Raw genomic sequence first — 22877 nt, forward strand, 5'->3', positions numbered from 1 at the left:
AGAATTACTGCAGGAAATGTACATTTGGGAGTTCTCAGCAGGCAGATGATATTTAGAACCATGGAACCAGAAGAGTGGGTCCAAGAAGTACAAAGACTGAGCTTTGGGAAGGGATAACCAGAAGAGGAGGCTAAGAAAGAAAGGCCGATGATGCAGAAGGAAAAGCCCAGAGAGTGTGGAGTCTTGGGATCCGAATGAAGAAAGTATTTTAAGGAAGAGAGTGATTATCTGTATCAAATGATGCTAGCAGGTCCTGTAAGATGAGGACTAAGAATTGACCACTGGATGTAGTGATATGAAAATCCTTGGTGACCTACACACACGCACACACACACACACATGCACACACACGCACACATATGCACATACATACACACACAATTGCATATGTGTATTTACACAGAGAAAAATAAGTAGAAAAGAAATAGGAAAATGGAAGATTATAACCAAAATTAATGATTCTTATAGCTGCACATTGGAATTACATATTTAGTTTTAGGTTTTTTGTTAAACTTAATTTTAGTTAACTAAATTTACTTAGTTAAACTAAAAATTCAGTTTTCTGTCAAACTTTGTTTAAGCTTTGTTTATTATAAAAATTTATACATAGCATTCGTGTGGTTTTTCCCCCTAAGCATTTTAAAGCTCTTGTCACAAATTTTGTTGTCTTTGGATAGCTGAAAGTTTGGAATTTGTTCCCGTAGCTGACCCATTACCAAATTAAAGGGGAGAAGGTTAAAAAAAAAAAAAGGAAGAAAGAAAAGTCCTCAAACCGTAACAATACAACAATCATCATGAAAAGACCTCAAGTGAACATTAGTTTTAACGGCGTAATATTAAACGGCATAATATTCAACGGCATACTATTCCTGGAATTCCCTCTCTGGGCCCTGGAATAGGTATCGCAGCATTTCCCCCTAATGGTTCCAAAGATATCGTGTCCGGCCCTATCAAATGAAAGGGCTGTTACTTCTGCCTTAAAAGCAAGAAATCCCTGGAAAACGCCTCTTTACATACATTTTCTTTTTTCTGGGGTTCAGTTGTAGACCGACGCACACTACCCGAGACTTCACCAGAGAAGCCTGGCCTCCTGCCAGGCTGCTTGGATTTCTGTCAGCTCACAAGGGCAGATGCACTCCATCCATTTATCACACTCCCAACAATGGACTTGGCAAATTCGGAGGGCTGGAACACCTCCATTTGTAACAAATCCAATTCCCGGTCATCTGCAGCATTTTGACTGCTCTTGGCAGATACTCTTGGCTCTGAGGAATCCTTGGGAGATAGGGCGAGCAGAGGCAGCTGCCAAAATTACACAACCATTCAAGCAGCTAGTAGTGCAATGCCCCACCCACCTGCAAATTGTCATTAGAGCAAGAAAAAACACCTGTGGAATTTAGGGTTTAAGGAAGTGCTTGGAGTGCATTTAAATGGAATAGTCACCTATTCATTTTAAAGGTATTCCTTGTCATTTCTAATTTTATACTGAAAGTGACATAATATCCAACCAGAATGTAAGCCTTTAATTCTGAATCTCTCTATACTCTTTGTCATCTGTTAATGTGGTATGGCTATAACATTAGAAATAGCATTCAATGCCTCTGATTTCCACTTCAAAACCTAATGACAGCTGTCAACTAAAATGCATAGTGAGTTCAATGAGTGGCAGATAAGATAGACAAACACGGAGTTTATAGTTGTCATTATCAAAGGTCTACCTATCAAAGGTCTACTAACATCCACCTACTTTGAGGCAATGGAATAATTCTAAGAATTGTAATGTTTTGCCCTGTTCTCTTCCTCACTCCATCTAACACTTTTAGTCTTCTAGAAATTTTTTATTTGGTTTTTAAAATTAATTTGTGGTATTAAAAAACACATATTCTACATATAAATTCTTTGTCAGTTATATGTATGACATGTAGCTTCTCCCTTTCTGGGGCTTTGTTGTTGTGACTTTCTTTACAGTAGCTTTTGGTGAACTGCAGTTCTTAATTTAGTTAAATTAATCAATCTGTTCCTGAATTCAGGAAGATATTGTTCTATAAAATCTTTGTAACTCTAAAATCTATATAGTTTTGCCTTTCTTATTTATTTTTTTTTAATTTTTTTTTTTTATAGCAGGTGAATTGTTACACATTCCTTAGCGGATTCCGACTTCCATGGCCACTGTCCTGCTTAGTTTTGCCTTTCATGTGGCAGTCTACAGCCCATTGATAGCTGACTTTTTAATGTAGTGGAAGGTAGGTGTCAATCTCACTTAATTTGTGTCAATTCCAGCTGTTGTAGCACCGCTGCTATATTGACTCTATAGATAAATTTGGAGATTGGCATTTTATAATATGTTTACCTATTTAGATATTTTTAATGAATCTTAAAGTTTTATAATTTTTACCATTTTTAGGTCGTATATATATTTTATTGGACTTATTCCTAGAAGTTCATTTTTTTGTGGTTTTGACATTTAAAATTTTTTTCCCAATTTTTCATTGCAGACAAAGAATTTTTATATGTTGATTTTTTTTATCCTACAAGCTTCCTAAGAGTACGTATAAATTGTATTAAGTTATAGGTTCTTTGGATTTTCTAACTACACAATTATATAACCTCAAATCATAATTGGATTTTTTCCTTTCAAATCCTTATATCACTTGCATTTTTCCTTACTGCCCTGGTTAAGAACTTCAGTGCAATGTCAAATAAAAGTGGCTAAGCAGGCGTTTTTCTTCATTTACTACAAGTGAATGAATGGGTATTGATTTTATCAAATGTTTTTTCTGCATCTAAGATATGTTGTTTCTCTTTTAATTTGTTAATGTGGTTGAGTTTTTGGTGTGTGTGGGTTTTTTTTTTTTTTCTTTTAAATAGGGTCTAGCTCTGTCACTGGCTAGAGTGCGGTGGAGTGATCATAGCTCACTGCAGCCTCAAACTCCTGTGCTCAAGCGATCCTCCTGCCTCAACTCCCCAAGTAGCTGGGACTACAGGTGTATGCCACCATGCCTGGCTAATTTTTCTATTTTTTGTAGAGACAGGGTGGTCTTCCTCTTGTTCAGGCTGGTCTCGAATTCCTGGCCTCAAGTGATCCTCCCATCTTGGCCTCCCAGAGTGTTAGGATTACAGGCATGAGCCACCATGCCTGGCCTGATTGAGTTTCTAAATGTTAATGAAGTTTGTGTTCCTGGCATAAACTCAACTTGGTCATTATGTATTTTTTAAAATTTATTGCTGATTCAGTTTTCTAATATGTGTGTTCAGCTCTACACATTTTCCTCTAAGTACTACTCTAATTGCATTTCATGTCTCAATATGAAATTGAGTTCTAGATATTTTCTAATTTTAATTGTGGTTTGTTATTTTGTCCATGAGTTACTTTAAACTATACCTCCTAATTTTCAAACATACAGAAATTTTCTAGTTATTTTAAAATTTTTGCTCTCTAGTTTAATTGTATTGTCCTTAGGGAACATATTTTGTATGATTGAAATCTTTTAAGATTTGAGACTTGCTTTCTGTCTCATTGTTTTTATAAATGTTCCACATAGACTTGAAAACAATATATATTGTGTACCTATTGGGTGCTTTGTTTGTATATAACAGCATTTGGTTTTGTTTGTTAATTGTTTTGTTCAAATCTTCTATATCCTCAGCCATTTTATTGATCTATCAAGCAAGATGTGTTAAAATTTCCTGCTATGACTATGAGTTTGAGGATTTCTCCTCAAAGTTCTGTCAACTCTCTGCTTTGTATATTTTAAGTCATGTGTTTTAGAAGCATACAAATTTACCACTGCTACATATTCTTGATGAATCAAACTTTTATTTTTATGAAGTATCCTTCTTTATCTCTAGTAATGGTTTCTATCTTGGTTTTAATAAAGCTATACTGCTTTCTTTTGGTAAGTGTCTGCATAGTATATCTTTGCCCCTCTTTTTATTTTCAAATTTTCTGTATTCTTAAATATCAGATGTATAGTTTTGGTTTTTTATTCAGAATGACTTTTTTTGTTTTAATTGAAGCATTTAATCTATATTTATTTTTAACATAATTACTGTTATTTTTCAGGTTTAATCTACCACTTCCTCATGTTCTATTTGTCCCCTCTAAAATATATTTCTTTTCCCTCTCCTTTTTTGCCTTCTTTTGGATTGATTCTTTCTTACTATTTTACATTTTTCTTCTGTTGGTTTGGAAATTATATATTCTTTTATTATTCTTTTTGGGGTCTTTCCAGAGATTACAAAATCCTTGGCTTATCAAAGTCTAATGTTAATGTATTTTTGTCTTTGTTCAAGATTATTTGAAAAGCTTAGAACATTAACACTGTTACTCCCCTCTCAACTTGTGTTGCTGGCAGCAGATACTTTAATTCTCTAAATTTTTTTAATCCCTAAAGAATTATGTCATACAATTAGTAGTTAAAGATATTTTATACAATTAGTATTTGTGTGCATTTACTTGCATATTTGCCATTTTTATTACTATTGGTTCTTTCCTGCATCTTTGACCATCCATCTGGGATCGTTTTTCTTCTGCCTATGAACATCTCTTATTATCCTCTTTAGCACAAAATCCGCTGGTGATTATTTTTCAGGTTTTTTTTTAAAAAAACTTGAGATGTCTTTATTTCATCTCAATTTTGAAGTGTATTTTTCCTGGATACAGACTTGTAGGTTATCAGTTATTTTCTTTCATCACATTGAAGATTTCAGTCCACTATCTTCTGGCTTCCATTATCTTGGTTGAAAGATCAGTTGTAAGTCTAATTGTTGTTCTTTAAAGGTAATGTGTATTTTTTCTCTAGTTGTCATAAAAACTTTATATCTTTGGTTTTTTGGAAGCTTTTCTGTGTTGTGACTGACCATAGAGTTCTTTTATTTATTCTACGTGGCTTTTAGTGAGTATATGTGGATTAATATCTTTCATGAACCTGGAAAATTCACATATATTATTTTTTTCAAATGGCTTCCTCCATGCTTTTTCTACTGTAGTTTTCAGACTCCAATTGCATATATCTACCTTCTTAATGAATCCTCAATATCTTTTATCTTTTCATATTTTTTCCCTGTCCTTTGTAATTTTTTCTAGCAATTTTCTTCTGACCTATCTTCCAGTCACCTCTCTAACCTGGTAAAACCCACTGTTGAGTTCTTGAGTTTGGTTGTTGTATTTTTTAGTTGTAGAGTTTCTCTCTTTCTTTTCTAAATCTGAAATATCCCTTTTCATAATTTTCAGTTTTCTTTAAAATTCTCAATCTTATATTTTATCTTCTTGGTCTAGATAGTTATTTAAAAAATCTGTGTCTGATAATTCACATGTCTAAAATTCCTATTGTTCTGTTTGTACCATCTTATTTCTACTGATTCTTGTTCATATTGTCTTGACTTGTGTGCTTACTTATCTCTGTGTGACAGATATTATATTTTTAAAATTTTTAAGAAATAATTTGAGGACTAAGAAGATGTTGTCTTATACCAGGAAACATTTTTATTTCCTACTTCCAGGTATCTGGGGATCTTTGAAAAACTGAGATCATCTTAATCCAATATTAAAAATCAAGATTTTCTTGGCTACCCAGATGGCTCAAAGTTCAGTTGCCATGCATTCAAGACTGGTGCTTTTATTATTATTTCTCTGTAACACATTACAGTAAAGTTTAAAGTTTAGTAACCTAAAAAACAACAAGCATTTTATTATTTGCTCACATGTTGTAAGTGGGCAGAACTTGGTGGGGACAAGTTCTACTTGGCTCTACTTGGCATTGGTTGAGGGAACTCCAATTGGAGCTGAGCATCTGTTTCCATCCAAGAGGGCTTCACTTACACGTTAGTGAGCTGGTGCTGCATGTGGCAGGGAGCTCAGCTAGAGCTGTTGGATAGGGGACTCTGTTCTCCATGCGGCTTCTCCTCATGGCTAGGTGGGACTTCTCATAAGGTGGTCTCAGGGTAGTTAAATTTCTTAAATGGTGGCTAGCTTAAAACAAAAGCAGAAACTCATAGGCCTTTTTAAGATTTAGATAGAGCATCACTTCTGCCACATTGTGTTGGTTAAATCAGGTCAGAGAGCCAGCCCAGATTCAGGACTACAAGACAAAGACACAAATACCAGGGGCATGATTTATTGAGGACCACCAATGTAACTGTCAACCACAGATGATTTGCTTCCAGTTTATGCTTTCTCCTGGGTTACAGAACTTTGGAGTCAATAAAATTGTAGGACTCTCATCCTTGTTGAGCTAGTGTCCAAGTTTTTTTTTCATTGCCCTGTAGAACTGTTTAAAAGCCTTCCTCCACCTCTCAGTTTTTCTTCTCCCAGAACACGGCCACATCAGTCAGCAGTAATTCTTTACTGTCCAATGCTTTTACAATATGTAGATATATGTGTGTGTGTATATATATAATTTTGCTTTCAATTTTTCTAGTTGTTCTCAGCAGAAGGAACAAGTGGTACACATTACCTAGTCACTCATAACCAGGAAAGTCCTTATTATCTTTTATTTCCATGTTCCCTTCTTTCCACTATATATTAATCCCACCAAAGGCTTTATACCACTGTTGTATAAATGAACCAACAATGGCCTCTGTGTATCGGCCCCTAGGTTGTTTATTTCCTCACTGAACTCTGAAACCCATTAGCTCAAAAGCCCACCAGAACCAAAGTCAAATTTTTACATATCCAATTATTTAAAACATAGCCTAACAAGCAGATTTTTAGCCACTCAGAGCCAGCCTGCTTTATATACCCTTCAAGACCTCACTCTACTTCTGCTGACTGTTGATAAGATAGAGCTTTGTGGTTAAAAGACCCCAAGCTGTTACAGCCCTTTGGGACTCTGACTCAGAGACTCTGTCATGTTTAGTGACACCACTAGACCCATAAGACCCCTCTTCAGCCCCCTCTCCCCTTGGAGTTCCCTCACCCTCCTCTCCTTCTGGATGCTGGCCCCTTGCTGAGAGCCGTAGGACAGTCTCATGCTGTGAGGACCTCCTCTTGCAGCACCACCCAACAAAGGTTATGTGCTACTGCCTCTCATGGTCGTATCTTTTCCCCCCGATCACCCCCCAAGTCCCCCAAACCCCTCACGACCACCTCATACGTTTGTATCAGTATGGTGGCCCTCCCCACAAGCAGCTTTAATGCCTTGTGCTGCTGAGAGAAAGCTGGAGCTGGAGTATCCATGGGGCTCAGGAAAGTAGGAGCCACTGGGCCGGGATTGGTGTCTGTCCTTCATGAGGGACAGAATAGAGAGCCCAGGGCACCATTTGGCTTCAAATTGCAGATAATGATGCCAGGACTACCCCTGCTGTGTAATTATTTCTGAAACACCTGCTACCGTAGCCCGTGGTTCAAGTATTTTGACCACCAAAGGCCCCACTGAAGGCACGCTGAAGACCACATCACACAGTCCTATGACTTCCTCACATTTGCAGATGGAATATCTGAGCAACTCACACTAGCAATTGTTACGATGTTCTCTAGTTTTCTGGGCTCTACAGTCGCCTTTGTGATTCAAGACAGACAGGATGGCATGAGATAACAGGAAGCCCAACTGATGATCTCTTTCAGAGAATAGGTCTTTTCTCTCCTAAAGAATCTCAGCAAATGTCAAGTGCTGCCCTCTGGTGGCAGTGAAGATGGTGACACTGGTATACGTCAGTGATTCCTTGACAAGTATCTTCCCAAATTTTTGCTAGAATGTGTATTAACTTGACTTTAGGAAGAATTATACTTAAAAATTTTCAAATATAAGGGTCTAAAATATAACAATACTTAAGCTTTCAAAAAGTTCAAATGCCAATTGATAGAGCTATGTTTTGGTAGTCACTACAATTCTTTTCTGTGGCTGATTAAGAGCCAGCTCGAATAGACTGGGATATTTGTACAAGCACATCAGATATTCACACCCAACTTTAGAAGTATTCATCTACCCCAATCATAAAGTACTACTTCAGGGAATGAAGGCCTGAAGTTCTAACATTAGTGGGTCACTGGCATGCTTCATAAGATCTCTGTGTGCTATATTATAATCCTTTCCTCACCAGTGACACTCACCCAGAATCTGCAGGCTGCATACAGGTCAAGATCTCTGTATCTGGCTCAAGCTCCCAACAAAGGTTTTGAGGCCTCTAACTTTAGTATGTTTCCTGGGGGGAAAATTGCATTCTTGTTTTTTCAAGGCCAGCAATCTCTACTGAACTTGAATGTCAAGCAAGAATAAAACTGGGCTGTAGGAGAAATGGCTGGATAGACCTTCTCAGCCTGATACCTCGTCTGCTATTCCAGCATCAGCTCCCACCATTGGTTCTAGGTACAGCTCTCAGCAGGCACTTGCTCCCTGCTGGTCTTCCCTCTGCTGGCTCCCGCCCAAGCTCCAGTGAAGGTGAATCACAGCAAAGCTCCAAGCAGGTCCTGGTAATTTCCAGAGGAAGTGCTGGCCGGTGGCTCTTGTAGGGCTCTTGGAGCCTCTAGTATTCTATTCTTTTCAGTGCAAAAACATACAGCATTATCCTCTGATACAGCTTTCCATCAAGCTCCCATTTTCTTCTTCTTCCTAAACCTGTTTTCCCCCTAGACTCACTTTTAAACCTAACAAGACCTATTCTTCTAGACGGGCAGTCTCACTGACTTCATTTCCTTAACTGTACAGTCTGAACTTTGTGTTCCAGGCACTTGAGTGCTGCTCAAGCAATCTTACTCAATTCCTTACTCATCCTTATTGCCTGTTTTACCCTTCAAGGAGATGACTCTATCCAATCTGCTAGATTCCACTCCCATTTCTGGTTTGCAACATCTGGTGCTAAGAAACATCTGTGAAAGGTGTTGTTTTTAAAACTCACATGCTATAGTTCCACTCTTGAAGATTTTGGTTCTGTAGGTCTAGGGCACCTGAATGTTTGCAAAAGCATGTCTCTAGTAACTTCTGTTTTAAAGTCTGTTTTGTCCGATACTAGAGCCACTTCAACTCTCTTTTGGTTACTGTTTGCATGTACTATCTATTTCCATCCTTTTATTTTCAACCTATTTTTCTTTGAATCTAAAGTAAATTCTATAGTCAAATTATGTTTTTTATAAATCCATTTGCCAATCTCTTCCTTTTAGTTGGAGCATTTAGGCCATTTACATTTAATTACTGATAATAAAGCACTTCTACCATTTTTCTATTTGTCTTTCATCCTTTTTCTCTGAATTCCTTCTTTTATGTCATTTTAATTTCTTTATCATTTTTTTGCCATATATTTTTGTAGGTCTTTTTTGTGGTTGCCTTTGTGATCACAATTAACATCTTAATTTATGACAATCTAGTAATACAATTTATTGTCAAAAGTATACAAAAACTTTATTGCTGTATAATTTCACCTTCCCCCATTTGTGCTCTTATTGTCACAAATTACATCCTTATACATTGTGTGCCCCCAACATAGATTTATAATCATTGCTTTATGCAATTGTCTTTTAAATCAGATTTTTAAAAGGAGTTAAAAGATATTAATTCTTTTATATTTATCTATGAAGTTACTTTTGCTTGTTCTCTCTATTTTTTAATGTGGATTAAAGCTACTGCCTAGAGTTTCAGCCTAAAGAACTCCCTTTAGCATTTCTTGTGTGACAGGTCTGCTAATGACTCAGTTTTTATTTATCTAGGAATGTCTTGATTTCTCCATTTTTTAAAGTAATTTTGCTGAAAATATAATTCTTAGTGTATATATTTTTTTCTTTCAGCATTTTGAATATGCCATCCTGCTGGCCTGCACAGATTCTAATAAGAAATCAGCTGTTGATCTTATTGAAAATCCCTCATGTATGATGAGTTGCTTCACTCTTGCTGCCTTCAAGATACTTGCTGACTTTGAACAGTTGGTTATGATCTATCTTGGTTAGGATCTATTTTAGTTTATCCTACATGAAGTTTATAGAACTTCTTGGATATGTAAGTTAATGTTCTTCATCAAATTTGGGAAGTTTTCAGCAATATTTCTTCAAATGTTCTTCTGTCCTTTTCTTTTTTTCCTCTCTTCTGGGACTCTGGTTATGTATATGTTGATGGTGTACCACAGGTCTCTTGGGCTCTGTTCATTTTTCTTCATTCTTTTATCTTTCTGTTCCTCAGACTGGATAATCTTAATTGATCTATGTTCACCTCTTCAATATTGATCCAGGAAGTCTACAGCTCTGCCTTGGCCTTAGCCTGCTTGCACAGAGCTTCAAGGTCTGCCATAGGTGGGAGCTTAGGGCCTTCTCAGGTCTTTCCTGAGCATGCGCACAACTCTGGGCATGAGAATGGTTTCTAGATGCCTCAGAATATGTCAGAGCTTTCCAAAGCTCTTTTCCCAAAAGCATCTCATTCCCTAGCCTTTCCTCCCAAGCTTATTATTTGCCCCAACTGTTATCTATTGCCACTGACAGCAGTGACTAAAACATTTGCCTGTAAATGTTTCAGCAACCCCTCCCTCCCAATCCAGATAGCAGTTTTAGTGCCAGGTGCTGGGTAAATTCTGATATAGGTGAGATAAGAAAAGTCTTTGAAGCAGGTCTTTCAAGAGGAAGCCACCAGATAGATAAACCAATGATAATTCTTCACAAATGAAGACTTCTCTGATCCCTCTTATTCCAGTACTGTGGTGGTACTAAGAGTATGGGGTTGTTTTCAAGGCAACCCCTGAGCTGGGGAGCAGGTATGAGGCTAGAGAAAACTAAAATGCCATGAAGTTTTCTGTCCTTACTGATATGTGACTTTTCTTTAAATAAGTGCACTCTGGTTGCTGCAAGCATTTGGTTAGTTTCCAGATTCCAAAAGAGTTGATTCCGACAGTTCTTGTCAGATATTATGCCACAGCCTCCCTTGTTTTCCTTGTCTTTGAGTGTGTGTGCGCACGTGTGTGTGTGTGTGTGTGTGTGTACTTCCTACTATGTAAAGAGCTTACTATATAGAGTGAAAAATAGTAAAGTTTAGAAGATATGTACAAAGGAGACTGTGATGAATGGAACAAACTTGAGCATAGAGTTCATATTAATGAACATAATAAACATATATGTATATTCATCTCTCATAGCATAATATAAATCAGTATGCAATACTGAATAGATATTGAGTGAATGAGTGAGTGAATGAGCAAGTGAAAAAGAAAACTTACTGATTGTAATGATTCTAGTGTCCAGGAATGACTGAGGTTGACGCTGCATGAAGAGCTAAAAGGATGGAGGGGAAGGTTGGGCGCAGAGAAGGAAGGTTACGCACCCCACCTGGAAGACAGCTCTGCCTTGGCCTCATATACTCTTCTTTTTAGTGGAAGGTTTTAGAATTCAGGAAACAGATTAGTGCTTGACAGAGATTAATTTCAATTAATCTTGTGAGCTTGAATCACCACTCTGCCTTGTAAATATTTACAATTCTTTTATTAGCTATGCATTCCCCTGACATTTACACTTTATTCATAAGCAGCCTCTGTTTTCACCTGTAATTGCTAATAAAGATGGGTGAAAGCACCACAGGTTGGGGTGGCCACAGATCATTATGGAAATGACACGCTTTCCTGCTCCTTGTGAAAACAGCATTTGCCTCACTTTGTTCTACTCTAAGGAAACGAGTCTCTTCAGATTTGGAAGATAATTTCCAGAAAGTTCCATGTGAAATCAAATGAAAAAGAAGAATCAGGAGTCCCCTGCTGTCCTGTGAACCTGATATTTGGTACCTTGTCAACAAGGAGAAATTAAGCTCTGTGTAATGTCTTCCATGACCCAGTGGGCTAGCATTTTGTTAGGCTCTTGCACCTAGAATGGCAGAGAAACCAGCCAGCCTCACTTTTGAGCATCTTAATCTTGTTCCTTTCTAATTTCAAAAATGTACATATCAGTGTAAATTAAAACCAACATTTATATTACACATGAGATTTTGAACCCTCGGGGCTCACATTCTCTAAATTGCGTCTGCACCTACTGGCTGTTTCCTGCAGAGTTTTCCTTTCCTTATCCCCTAAGTGACTGCTTTTCACTTGAAGGTCTCAGAGTCACACGAAATGCCCTGTGTGGCCAAGCAGAAGTTGTCATCTTTCCTGGCCGACCAGCCCCTCTTCTGTTTACTGGGCCAATGAATGACTCCCTGTTCAGCAAAGAAACCAAAGCAATCATTTGAGAAATGGTCCTGAAGAAGCCAAGACTACCATCCAGGAGAAAACAGACATACACCCACAGCAAAATCTATGCGCTGATCAATTCAGTTTTGCATTCAGCAAATATTAGCACAGTGCTAGGGCTGGAAGTGCCATGGGAGGCAAGGCACAGAGTCTGCCCTCAAGGAATGATAAGAGTAGGAGAGGCAGGAAAGAAACGCAGGAGTTACAACCCTGGAGGACTTGGTGTGCTGATGGGGTGCACAGCCGACCTCAGAATGGGCTCAGCTACAGCCCCACAGCCACATAAATGCCTCCTTGTAATCATTCCGAGTGTGATGCTTGGATTCCTTCTCTCTTCCACTCCCCACCCACTCTGCCAATTAGATTCTAACTTTTTGCTTAGGTATTCCTTAAAATAATTTTGAGAAACTGTTCCCCTTCAACATTTCTAACTTGGTATCTAAAAATTTTTGTAAGATTAAACAGATGTTGTAAGCATTGGCACGTTAAAACAGTTGTAACACTCTTTTAAACGTACTCAATGGAATTTAAATGTCACAGAATCTAAATATGCACCCCTGCGACACGCCTTGCAGAGTCACCCTTCGTCCAAGCCTTGCCAGGTTTGAAGACGGTGCTCCAAAAGACTGTTTCTCTGACCCTTATAGGTGTGCCGCAGTACCTGTGTGCCACACCTGGGCTGAGCATTTTATGTGTATCACCTCATTTAATCCTCAGCAATCCTATGAGGTTGGTACTGTTATCTACATTTTCTTTATGAAGAAAAAGAGGCTAAGAGATGGGATTTGATTTGAGGTCTTTCTTAGACCTGCACTCTTAACTGCTCCTTCACACTCAGAATACACTGCATCTGATGGATTTTAAGTGTTAAAGTCTATGCGTTCAACCTCCAAGGGGAAGGTGTGACTTCCAGCACGCTCGTGACACTCTACCCTCCTGCCCTGCTTTGCTTTTCTCCACAGCACTTAACAACAGCTGATATGTTGTATGTATTGCTTATTTGTTTATTATTAAGGCTTCCCCTTCCCCCTGGCCCAGAATATAGGCTTCAGGAAGCAGGGACTTGGTCCGATTTGTTCACTGCTCAATACCTAGAATGGTGCCCAGCACATAAGTGGTGCTCAAAAGATGTTAGTTGGATAATGAACAAGACTTACTGGCATAAAGCCATTGATGCTGTCAGAGATTCTGGACAGACCAGTGGTTTCAGAGGATCAGCCTTCCTGGCTTCTGCTATAATGAAGTAGCAGTATGAGGTGGGTCAACAATCTGCCGATTTCAGAGTGAAGGTTCTTTATGTTCCAGTGTCAAGAAAAGAGGAGATCTAATCACACACCCGAGTGCTTGCTGAGCAGCAGCAAAATGGCAAACTCTGTTTACCTCATTCAAGTTACTACAGAGAACACAGACTCGGGTAGCCTTGTCGTAGGACTGTGAGAGGGCTGCATCTTTGAGTCACTGAAGCCCATTGTTCATTGCTGGACGTTTGAGCACATCGGCACGTGTTTGGAAAGCTGAAGGCAGCAGCCTCCCAGAAGTCCCACAGGGCTGAAGAAACTTCCAGAAAGGAATCAATCCACTGCTGGGGCAGCCCCATCTGGGCACGTCTGAAGAACTGGAGGGACAGCCTGAGAGAGGCCTTTTTGAGGGTGGGATGGGAATGGCCGAATCTTCTGGAAAAGACTGCATTTTAGGGAAGAAAGAGCCAGGCATGATGATCTTGACCTAGGAGCAAAGCTAATCTGTCAGAGAGGATCGAGGTGCTAAGTACAGTGTCATCATTGCTAGCTCTGGCTCACCCATCAGCATGAGTCTGGGTCCTAGAGAGAAAGAGCTGCAAGGAGTATTGGAAGGAGCTTTTCTCCCAGACTCTGACACTCACGATGGCTCTAACAAAGAGGAGGGAGCCCTCCCCTCGCCCAGCCTCACACTTCCCAGTGGCACAGCCCAGCAGGCCTTGGGGACTCTCTCAAGTCTCAGGAGAAATAGCGGAGGAGGCTTCTGGGCCTGAAGGAGTAGTCTGAGGACTTGTGGACTGAGTCATTAGCAAGGAGCACCTGCTGTGCCTGCCCGACCCGGTGGGTGGTGCAGCCGAGAGGCCCTGGAGCTGCAGCAGCAGAGTCCAGAGCCCTGAGCTGCATCCTGCAGTGACCATGGACGTGCCCACTGAGGGAACCGCAAAGCAGGATCATCCACGCGGCGGACACTTGGCTTGGAAGACAACACGCTGCATGGGAATGAACTGACTCCCAGGCCCTGGGAGATTGTCTCAGAGGAGACTCCTAAAAGGCTGGGGTGGTGGAGACTTTGCAGGGAACCCAGGTTCCTAAGTCACTTGAAAAGGACTGGAGCCTGAGTCCTGGGGTTATGTGCAGAACACTCTTTGAGTCCTTTATTTCAGTAGCTATTCTCTCTCCAATTGTTCAGTTATCCCTCCGTTCACCCCCGTCTCTCTCCTCCTCACCTCCTTCCCCGGCTTCCTGACTCAAAATTCCTGTTGGCTCAGACAGACGATCTAAATTAGATGGGAAGCAAACATGCCAGTTTGAAGTAAAGGCAAAGATGTGAAAGATGGATAACCTCTTAGAAATTCTAGGTGTACTGGAATTTTTAAAAAATAATTCAAATGAGTCTCCTTCAAACAGCATGATAAGGAGAGGTAACAACTTTTAGGCAGTGGGAGAATGGGGTGAAGTATTTGCTCATCTAATGCAAACACTGGTAGGATTAAGTGATGTGACCCAGCAATGATAGAATTGGATTAAATGAGCCTTAGACTTCAAACACCATGGAGTGATTATGCTCTGCAATGCTAAAGGCAGATTTATTCCATAATGAAGGCTCTCGATGAGACTTACACCATGAGTTTCACTCCGTGATATTTCACTTTTGACATGGACCACAAATTCACCTTGTGCTAGATAAATGTTTTCTGAACAGTGGCACCAAATGGCAAGATAATTTTAGACTTAGAAGGATGATGAGGCTATTTGTTCTTTCACAATAGTACCTGGGATTTTTGCTGTGCTATTCCACAAAGGGCTCTACATACCTTGAAAAAATGATCTCATTTCACTTTACAAAATCTCAGTGAGGCAAGAGCTGCAGTACCTGGTGGGTTGACATGGTAAAAGCCTTCCTCTTGTCACCTTTCCCAGCTGTCCTTTGAGGTAGCTGGGGACTCCAATTTATCAGCTGACTAATGGAGTATGGTTGAGTTTCAGACGATGTAGGGAAAAGATGATCTATTCATAGGCAGTCTCTATGATAAAGATCTATACATAGACATGGAAGGGACTTTGAGGCTGCTCTTTATGGAAATTCTCTAAAGGAATAAAGAACTAGAGATATTTCATAGTTCTGAAGGCTGGGAAATAAAAAGGAAAAAAAAAAAAAAAGAACTAGAGATACTGATAATTTCCTTCCTTCCCAACTTTGTTCCTTCTCTTAGAGAACATTGCCTTTTTTCCTTCCCATAAAGTGGGATCTCACATCCTTGGTAAGTGGTCATGAGGCACTGTGATTCCAGATCTCTCAGCAGAGCTGGTTGGACTTGGATGGGCATCTGACCCAGCTGGCTCCATTAGGTGCTTGCTCCAGGAATTTGGGATTGGGACATGCAAATACTGGAAAGTGATCAGGAACCAAGATAAACTCCCTCTCCCCACCTCTATCTACCTTTCAGGGGCCATGGGGTTTCCCTTTCTGAAACATAACAAGTTGGTTTAAAAAGACAGCCTCGATAGGAAACAGCCTAAATATCTACCAAGAAGAAACTGACTAAATCATGGGACATCACGGAATACTACACGGCAGTCTGAAAAGAATGAGGCAGTGTTTTATATGATCTGCAAGACATACTGTTAAGAGAAGAATAGGCTGGTCTGAAGGTAGTGAGTTATCTCACTTGATTGTTCACAGTCAGTTACAGATTGAACTCCTTGTTCTACTACTTCCCCCCTCTTCTCACTACTGCACTTGACTAGCCTTAAAAAAAGAGAGAGAGGGAAGAATAAAAGCTACAGGATAGGAGGGACACCACCAATTGCATAAGAGAGGAAAATTATAACATACATGCTTACATTGTCTACACTTAATATAATTATTAGGTTAGGGCTTACGTCTACCATTTTTTTGTTTTCTGTTTCTTGTTCTCCCGTTTCTTTTCTTTTCTTTCTTTCTTTTTTTGTCTTCCTGTGCATTATTTGAACATTTTAAGGATTCCATATTGATTTATGAATAGTGTTTTGGAGTGAATTACTTTGCATAATTGTCTCAGTGGCTGGGCATTACATATACACAGGGGTGTGTGACTTACCGCAGTCTATTGATATCCGTGTTTTCCAATCTGAGTGAAGTGTGGAAGCCCTGCTGCCATTTAGGTCCCTGTTTAAATATCATTGTCTTGGCAGATGGTATTATAATTTTTGTACCAACCATCATATAGTAATATAATTTAGAAAACTCATGAGGAGGATAGTCTTTTGCATTTACCCATATTTCTGCTTTCTCCCTTGTTCGATCTTTCTTCCTTATGATCTAAAATTCCTTCCTTTATCATTTCTTTTCTTTTGAAGAACTTCCTTTATCTGTTCTTTAAGAGTAGATCTGCTAGTGACAAACTCCCTTAGATTTCCTGCATCTGAGAATGCCTTTGTTTCCCGTTCATTTCTAAAATACAGTTTCAGCAGATACAGAATTTGCAGTTGACAGTTCTTTTCTTTCAGCACTTGAAAAACGTTGTGTCACTTCCTTCTGGCCTTTATTGCTTCAGATGATAAAAATGCTGTCATTCAAATGTGTGTCCCCCTGTAGGTAACGTGTTGTTTTCCCTCTGGCTGCTTTCAAGATATTTTCTTTGTGTTTAGTTTTCAGAAGTTTAATTATGGTCTCCCTGGGCAGGGATTGCTTTGGGTTTATCTTTTGGAGTTCTCTCAGCTTCTTAAATCCATAGATTTGTATTTTTTGCCAAATCTGGGGAATTTTCAGTCATTACTTCTTTGAGTACTCTTTCCATTCCATTCCTTTTCTCCTCTCCTTCTAGGACGCCAATGCTACAAATGTTGGATCCATTGTTACTGTTCCACAGGCCTGAGACTCTCTGTTGTTCAGACTGGGTACATTCTATTGCTCTGTCCTCAATTGCACTGATTCTGTCCTCTGTCATTTCCACTTTATTAGAAAGCTTATCCAATTCGTTTTGCTATTTCTGCTATTTTTCAGTTGTGTAATTTCCATTGGGTTCTTTTTTAAAATAGTTTCTCTTTTTTTGCCAAGATTTTCTATTTTTTACTTGTTTTGAGAGAATTTGGAATTGCCTACTAAATTTTGTTTTTTTGGATGGTGGTTACTTTAAAATATTTAGCAGGTAATTCCAATATCTAGTTCATCTCAATGTGGAAGTCAGATGATTGGTTTTGCTTATTGAAGTTGTGATTTTCTTGGTTCTTTGCAGGGTGGGTAATTTTGACTGTATCTGGATATTTTGGCTATTACATTGAGAGATTCTGGATCCTATTTAAAGTTTTCATTTTAATAGGCAGGCAGTCATCATGTTTAGGTTTAGCATGCAGGTTGCAGCCTACTTTTGCAGATGATTTAGAGGACAATCTAATTTTCAGAGCCTTTACATGCTTTTCTGGCCTCCTTGGTTTGTCTTCTGCCCCTGAGGCTCCCACAGGTCCTTGTTGGTGGTAGTTGAGGAGCAGAAAGGAGTTTCTCCACGCTGGGGCCCCTGGTGCCTTTAGGTGAGGAAAGGGATCTCCAGCCCACAGGGACAAAAGCACTTCCAGGGCTGGATGCTGGTTGTGGTGGAATCCCCCTTGCTAATGTCCTCTGTCTAGTGGGGTCTCCAGGTCACAGAGCTGAGTCTCAGGCCATTGGAGGAAGGAGAGCACTTTCCCTGGCTAGTTATTGTTGGAGGGGTGGCTGCTCCTTCCTGTTTCTGCTGGGCTTGTCTGGTGGTTTGGCAGAACTCCTGCTCAATTTGGAGAAAAAATAAGGCTACCTAGATGCCTTCTCTCCTTGCTACTGTGTGGTTCCTAACCAATTCACCTTCCTCTTTCTACCTTTCAGAGTTCTCTTTTGGTTGTCTCTGTGTTATTTCCGAGGTTTTTAGTCATGCTTAGCAGGGACAGACAGGGAGAGACTGGTCTACATCATCTTCCTTGGACCAGAAGTTCTCTACATATGCTTGTATAGGCATAAGATCTCTCTAGAAGGGAACACAAGGATTGGATAATATTGCTTTCCTGGAGAGGTGAGCTGGGGGATATGAGGTAAGGGGGAGACTTTTTAATATACCTGTTTGTATGTTCTCATTTTAATCATATGAATAAATATATTATTTCTTCAAAGGTAATAATAAAATGTAAAAGAAGAAAGAAGACTTCTAACTCAGCTGTGTTGTCAAGAGCACAGCCAAAGATTACAACAGAGGTCAAGCAGCGTATGGATTCAACAGCTGGTAATTTTATTAAATTTCTCTGACTTTTAATTTCACTATATTGTGACTGCTTTGATCCAGATCCCCGAATATAAGAATAATATTCTCAGTAGATTTTCAGCTTGCTCATACATTTTGAATAACTTGCAGAATACAAATGTGTAATTTAGATAGAAGTAGATGCTTTTGGCAGCATACTAGTACCCTAATCAGCTGAAAAATAATATTTGTATGACATTAAAACAAAATTAATAGCAAGACACTAATTACATGAAAAGACTTTATGTTGTAATTATTTAACTTGCAAACAATTCAGCATAATTAATGCCTTAATTAACATATGACCTGAAATTTTAGCTTACAAAATTGGTAAAGACAATTAAAAGTCACATTTGTAAAGTGGGTTTTAAAAATTACAAAGTAGTTGGATATCACCTTTTTTGTCCTCATTTTGGGGAACATTTTTGTAGGTATTAAGTTTACAATCAAGGATTATGATTCCCACCCCATTCCCTAGCACAGTCTCTCAGCCTGAAGCCTTAAGAGTTACGTTTAGTGACCTTCAGCCAAGGATGTCCAACAGGGGGCTGGGCAGCTCCTAGGCACACGCCTTCTGGATGGATAGCTGTGGGGCGAGATGGAACCGCAAAGACTTTTCTTTCCCTAGCACCTTAAGTGAAATATAAACTATAAGAATCGACATTGACTTTGATTAGATTCTACCATTTTCACAGAATTATTTAGATCCAAACGGCAGTTTGCACCACTGTCATGTTTACTTTGATATGTGCTTCTTGAAGGCATTTCGGTTCCCACAGTTCACCGCATGGCGAAGGTTCTAATCCAAGGCCAAGGAATTTCCCATTAGCAGACAAAAATGAAGAATTCAATAAACAATGGTGGGCTAGTGATTTGGAAGAATAAATAAACCTGGAATCCTAACTCATTCCTTATGCCAAACTAAATTCCGAATGGATGAAAGATTTAGTGTAAAAGCAAAATCATAAGTGTACTAGAAGAAGATAGGGGTTAATACCTTTATAATATTATAATTGGAAGAGGGTTTTTAACCATGACAGGTAAAACAAAAGCCATAAAGGAAATGACTAACATATTTGCCTACTTAATTAAACATTTTAAACTCTCGTACATTAAAAAAGAGCCAATAAGTTTTAAAAACCCAATTCAAGATCAAATCAAGAAGTAACTCTGTCATTTATATTTTGATTCATGTTTTCCTATAAAGGCATACCTTTATTTCTCAATAAGAAAATAAGGAAATAATTGGAAATATTAAGTATAGGGGAAAATTTTAAAAAATTACATGTTATATAATAGCTCTTAAAGTGACTAAATAAATTAAAGAATAACTAAACCTAGGCTGCAGCCATTTAAAATGAGAATATTTCATAACAGCAAAATATTTGCATGATAAGACCTTATTAAAAAGAGAGGTAGTTGGAGAATATAGATGAATACAATTTGATTTTTGAATGTATTTTCTAGACAGAAAAAAAAAAAGACTAGAAGGAAACAATATCAATGACAGTTACTGCTAGAAGTGGAGTTCTGGATAAATGTTATTGTCCTCATTTTTGGTCATTTGCAAACTCTCTACAATAGGCAGTTATTTTTGTATTCAGTATCTTTTTTATTCCTTGGAGCTTTAAATAGAAGGATATTTCAAAATTTTCCCAAAATAGCTAACTTGGAACTAGATTAGGTATGAAATATCAAATTAAGGGCTTAAAAAGTGTAGCTTACAAATACAGCAATTACACCAAAGATGTTATATTCTATGGGTTAAATTACAGCTATTGGTTGTGGTTGGTTCTCTCTGTCTGTCTCTCTCTGTCTCACTGCAAGCTGCCCTCTCCTAAGGTCTGGCATCACCAGACAGTTCTTTCAGTGTCATGCCTGTCTCTTCCTAACTGCCTATGTTGTAGACTAGGGAACATGGGGCCCAAAATTTGGATTACCTAATCTTGGCAAGAAATGTATGTCTTTAATTGGAGGCACCTTCCACTTATAAAATAACTATGACTAGTAGCACAGGAAATGTCATCATTGAACTTCCTCTGTACCTGTAGGTTTTCTTAATTTCTTCATTTGATGCTCCCTTTTGCAGACCAAGAATTTCATATAGAGCTTCTCCAGTTGTTGACAGAGTCCGCTGTCTTTGGTTAGGTATGTTACATGCCATTTTCTCAGGCTGCAAAACCAAAGATGGAAAATAGCCATTATGCACACTGGAACCTACTCTCGAAAGGGGAAGACAGTTCATTTTTGACTGTTGTACATGATAATATGAAGCACATTTGTGTGCCAGCTGCAAAAGGAGGGGAGGAAAGAGTTAGAAGAGTCAAAAGCAGAGCTTTGAGACAGGGTGTTAAAGGACACAGGAAGCCACACAAATGGAATACACCCTCATCCCCATGGTTCAATAGAAGCAAAATGTTAACTAAACACCTAGCTAATTCAGTATTGTTGAGAACCAATCCTCACAAATCAGACAAAAGTAGGGTGTTTTTTTTTCTCGTTGGAATTTGCACAACTTCTTTTTTGTATGTTTTCCAAATGTCACCCACAATGGAAGTGATCATTCATTTTACTCCAACTCTAGTGGCCCACCCATTGTAAGAGTTTCTTTAAAAAAAAACAATTTTTTGGTTGGGTGCAGTGGCTCACATCTATAATCTTAGCACTCTTGGAGGCCAAGGTGGAGGATTGCTAGAGCTCAGGAGTTCAAGACCAGTCTGAGCAAAAGTGAGACTCCCTCTTTACAAAAATAGAAAAATTAGCTGGGCGTGGTGGCGCATGCCTGTAGTCCCAGCTACTCAGGAGGCTGAGCCAGGAGGATTGCTTGAGGCCAGGAGTTTGAGGTTGCAGTGAGCTATGATGACACCACTGTATTCTAGCCTGGGCAACAGAGGGAGACTCTGTCTCAAAAAAACAGAAACAAAGAAAACAATTTTGTTAAGTATCAGAGAAAAAATTTCCTAGGTTAGTACTTCTCTGCAGCTGTGGAGTCCCAGAGTCCTCCGCAGTGCTCATGGGTTTCTGCACCTGAGATAGCTCCTTTCCCCATGGTCTAGCCAAAAGGGGTTGGGCTGTCCCAGGTCCCAGGGAACCATGTGCCTGCTGCATTCTGACTCTGACAGGGAAGCAAGCCCACCTGGGGAGGGTGTTCCTGTATCTACCACTTAACCTCTCTGAGCATTAACGTCTTCACCTGTAATATTAATAGAAGCATGGTAAAGCCCACCTCATAAGAATACCTTCAGGATTTAGAAATAATGCCTATAATGTATCCAGGACATTATAAGTTCAAAGAAAAAGGTAACTATTTTTATTAAAGGCGGCACAGTGTGCAATTCAGACGGCACACTCCATGTTGGCATACTGGCCTTGCCGTGGCCGGCTGCATGACCATCTCATGTCTCAAATTTGAGACAAAAATATGCCTGAACTCATGGAACTGTTGTAAGAATTAAAGGAGTTAATATGTTTTTAAAATGTATACCAATGTTCATAGCAGTATTATTCATAAAAGCTGAAAGGTTGAAACAACCTGTGTCCATCAGCAGATGAATGGATAAACCAAATGTAGTATGTACATAAAATGGAACATTACTGAACCCCAAAAAGAAGTGGAACGCTGATACATGCTAAAACACAGATGAACCTTGAAAATATTATGCTCAGTGAAATAAGCCAGTCATAAAAGGACAAATATTATATGATTCCACTTATCTGAGGTGCCTAAAATAGGCCAATTCTTAGAGACAGAAAGTAGAGGTTGTTGCCAGGGGCTGGGGAGAGTGGGAGATGGGGAGTTATTGCTTACTCATCCCAGTCAGAGACTCTATCTCTGGAAATAGATAGCGGTGATGGTTAGATAACATTGTGAATATACTTAATGCCACTGCATCATACACTTAAAATGATTAAAATGGTAATTTTCATGTTACGTATATTTTATCACAAAATAAGAAAATTAGACTGCAAGCTCCCCTGACTAGAAATTCCTTGAAAATCATTATCCATCTCTTGGCCTTCTGTCTTGTGCAGAGGCTGCTGTAAGCATGAACAGATGTGAATGAATGAATATACCAGGGCTCAGGAGATGGTCAGGGCTTTGAAGACTCACATACAACACAAGGAATCCCTGGTGACAGTGACGGTGGCAGCAGAGCAGGAGACCTGTTGTACAACATGGTGACTATGGTTACAACAGTGTGTTGTATATGTACTTGGAAACTACTAGGAAAGTAGATTTTAAATGTTCTCTCTCACCACCAAA

General features: G+C 39.1%; 1 protein-coding gene across 1 annotated transcript in view; it reads right to left on the reverse strand.

Moving 5' to 3' along the window:
- DNAJC5B (DnaJ heat shock protein family (Hsp40) member C5 beta) overlaps nucleotides 1–20777 on the reverse strand; it is a 42047-nt gene extending 21270 nt beyond the window's left edge. The window contains exon 1 of the mRNA XM_069466445.1: nucleotides 20659–20777. Within this exon, the coding sequence (XP_069322546.1) occupies nucleotides 20659–20777 (119 nt within the window). The remainder of the gene's footprint in view (nucleotides 1–20658) is intronic.
- Between the last annotated feature and the right edge of the window lie 2100 nt (nucleotides 20778–22877).

Source organism: Eulemur rufifrons, chromosome 3 (assembly GCF_041146395.1).
Source record: "Eulemur rufifrons isolate Redbay chromosome 3, OSU_ERuf_1, whole genome shotgun sequence".
Classification (NCBI taxonomy): domain Eukaryota; kingdom Metazoa; phylum Chordata; class Mammalia; order Primates; family Lemuridae; genus Eulemur; species Eulemur rufifrons.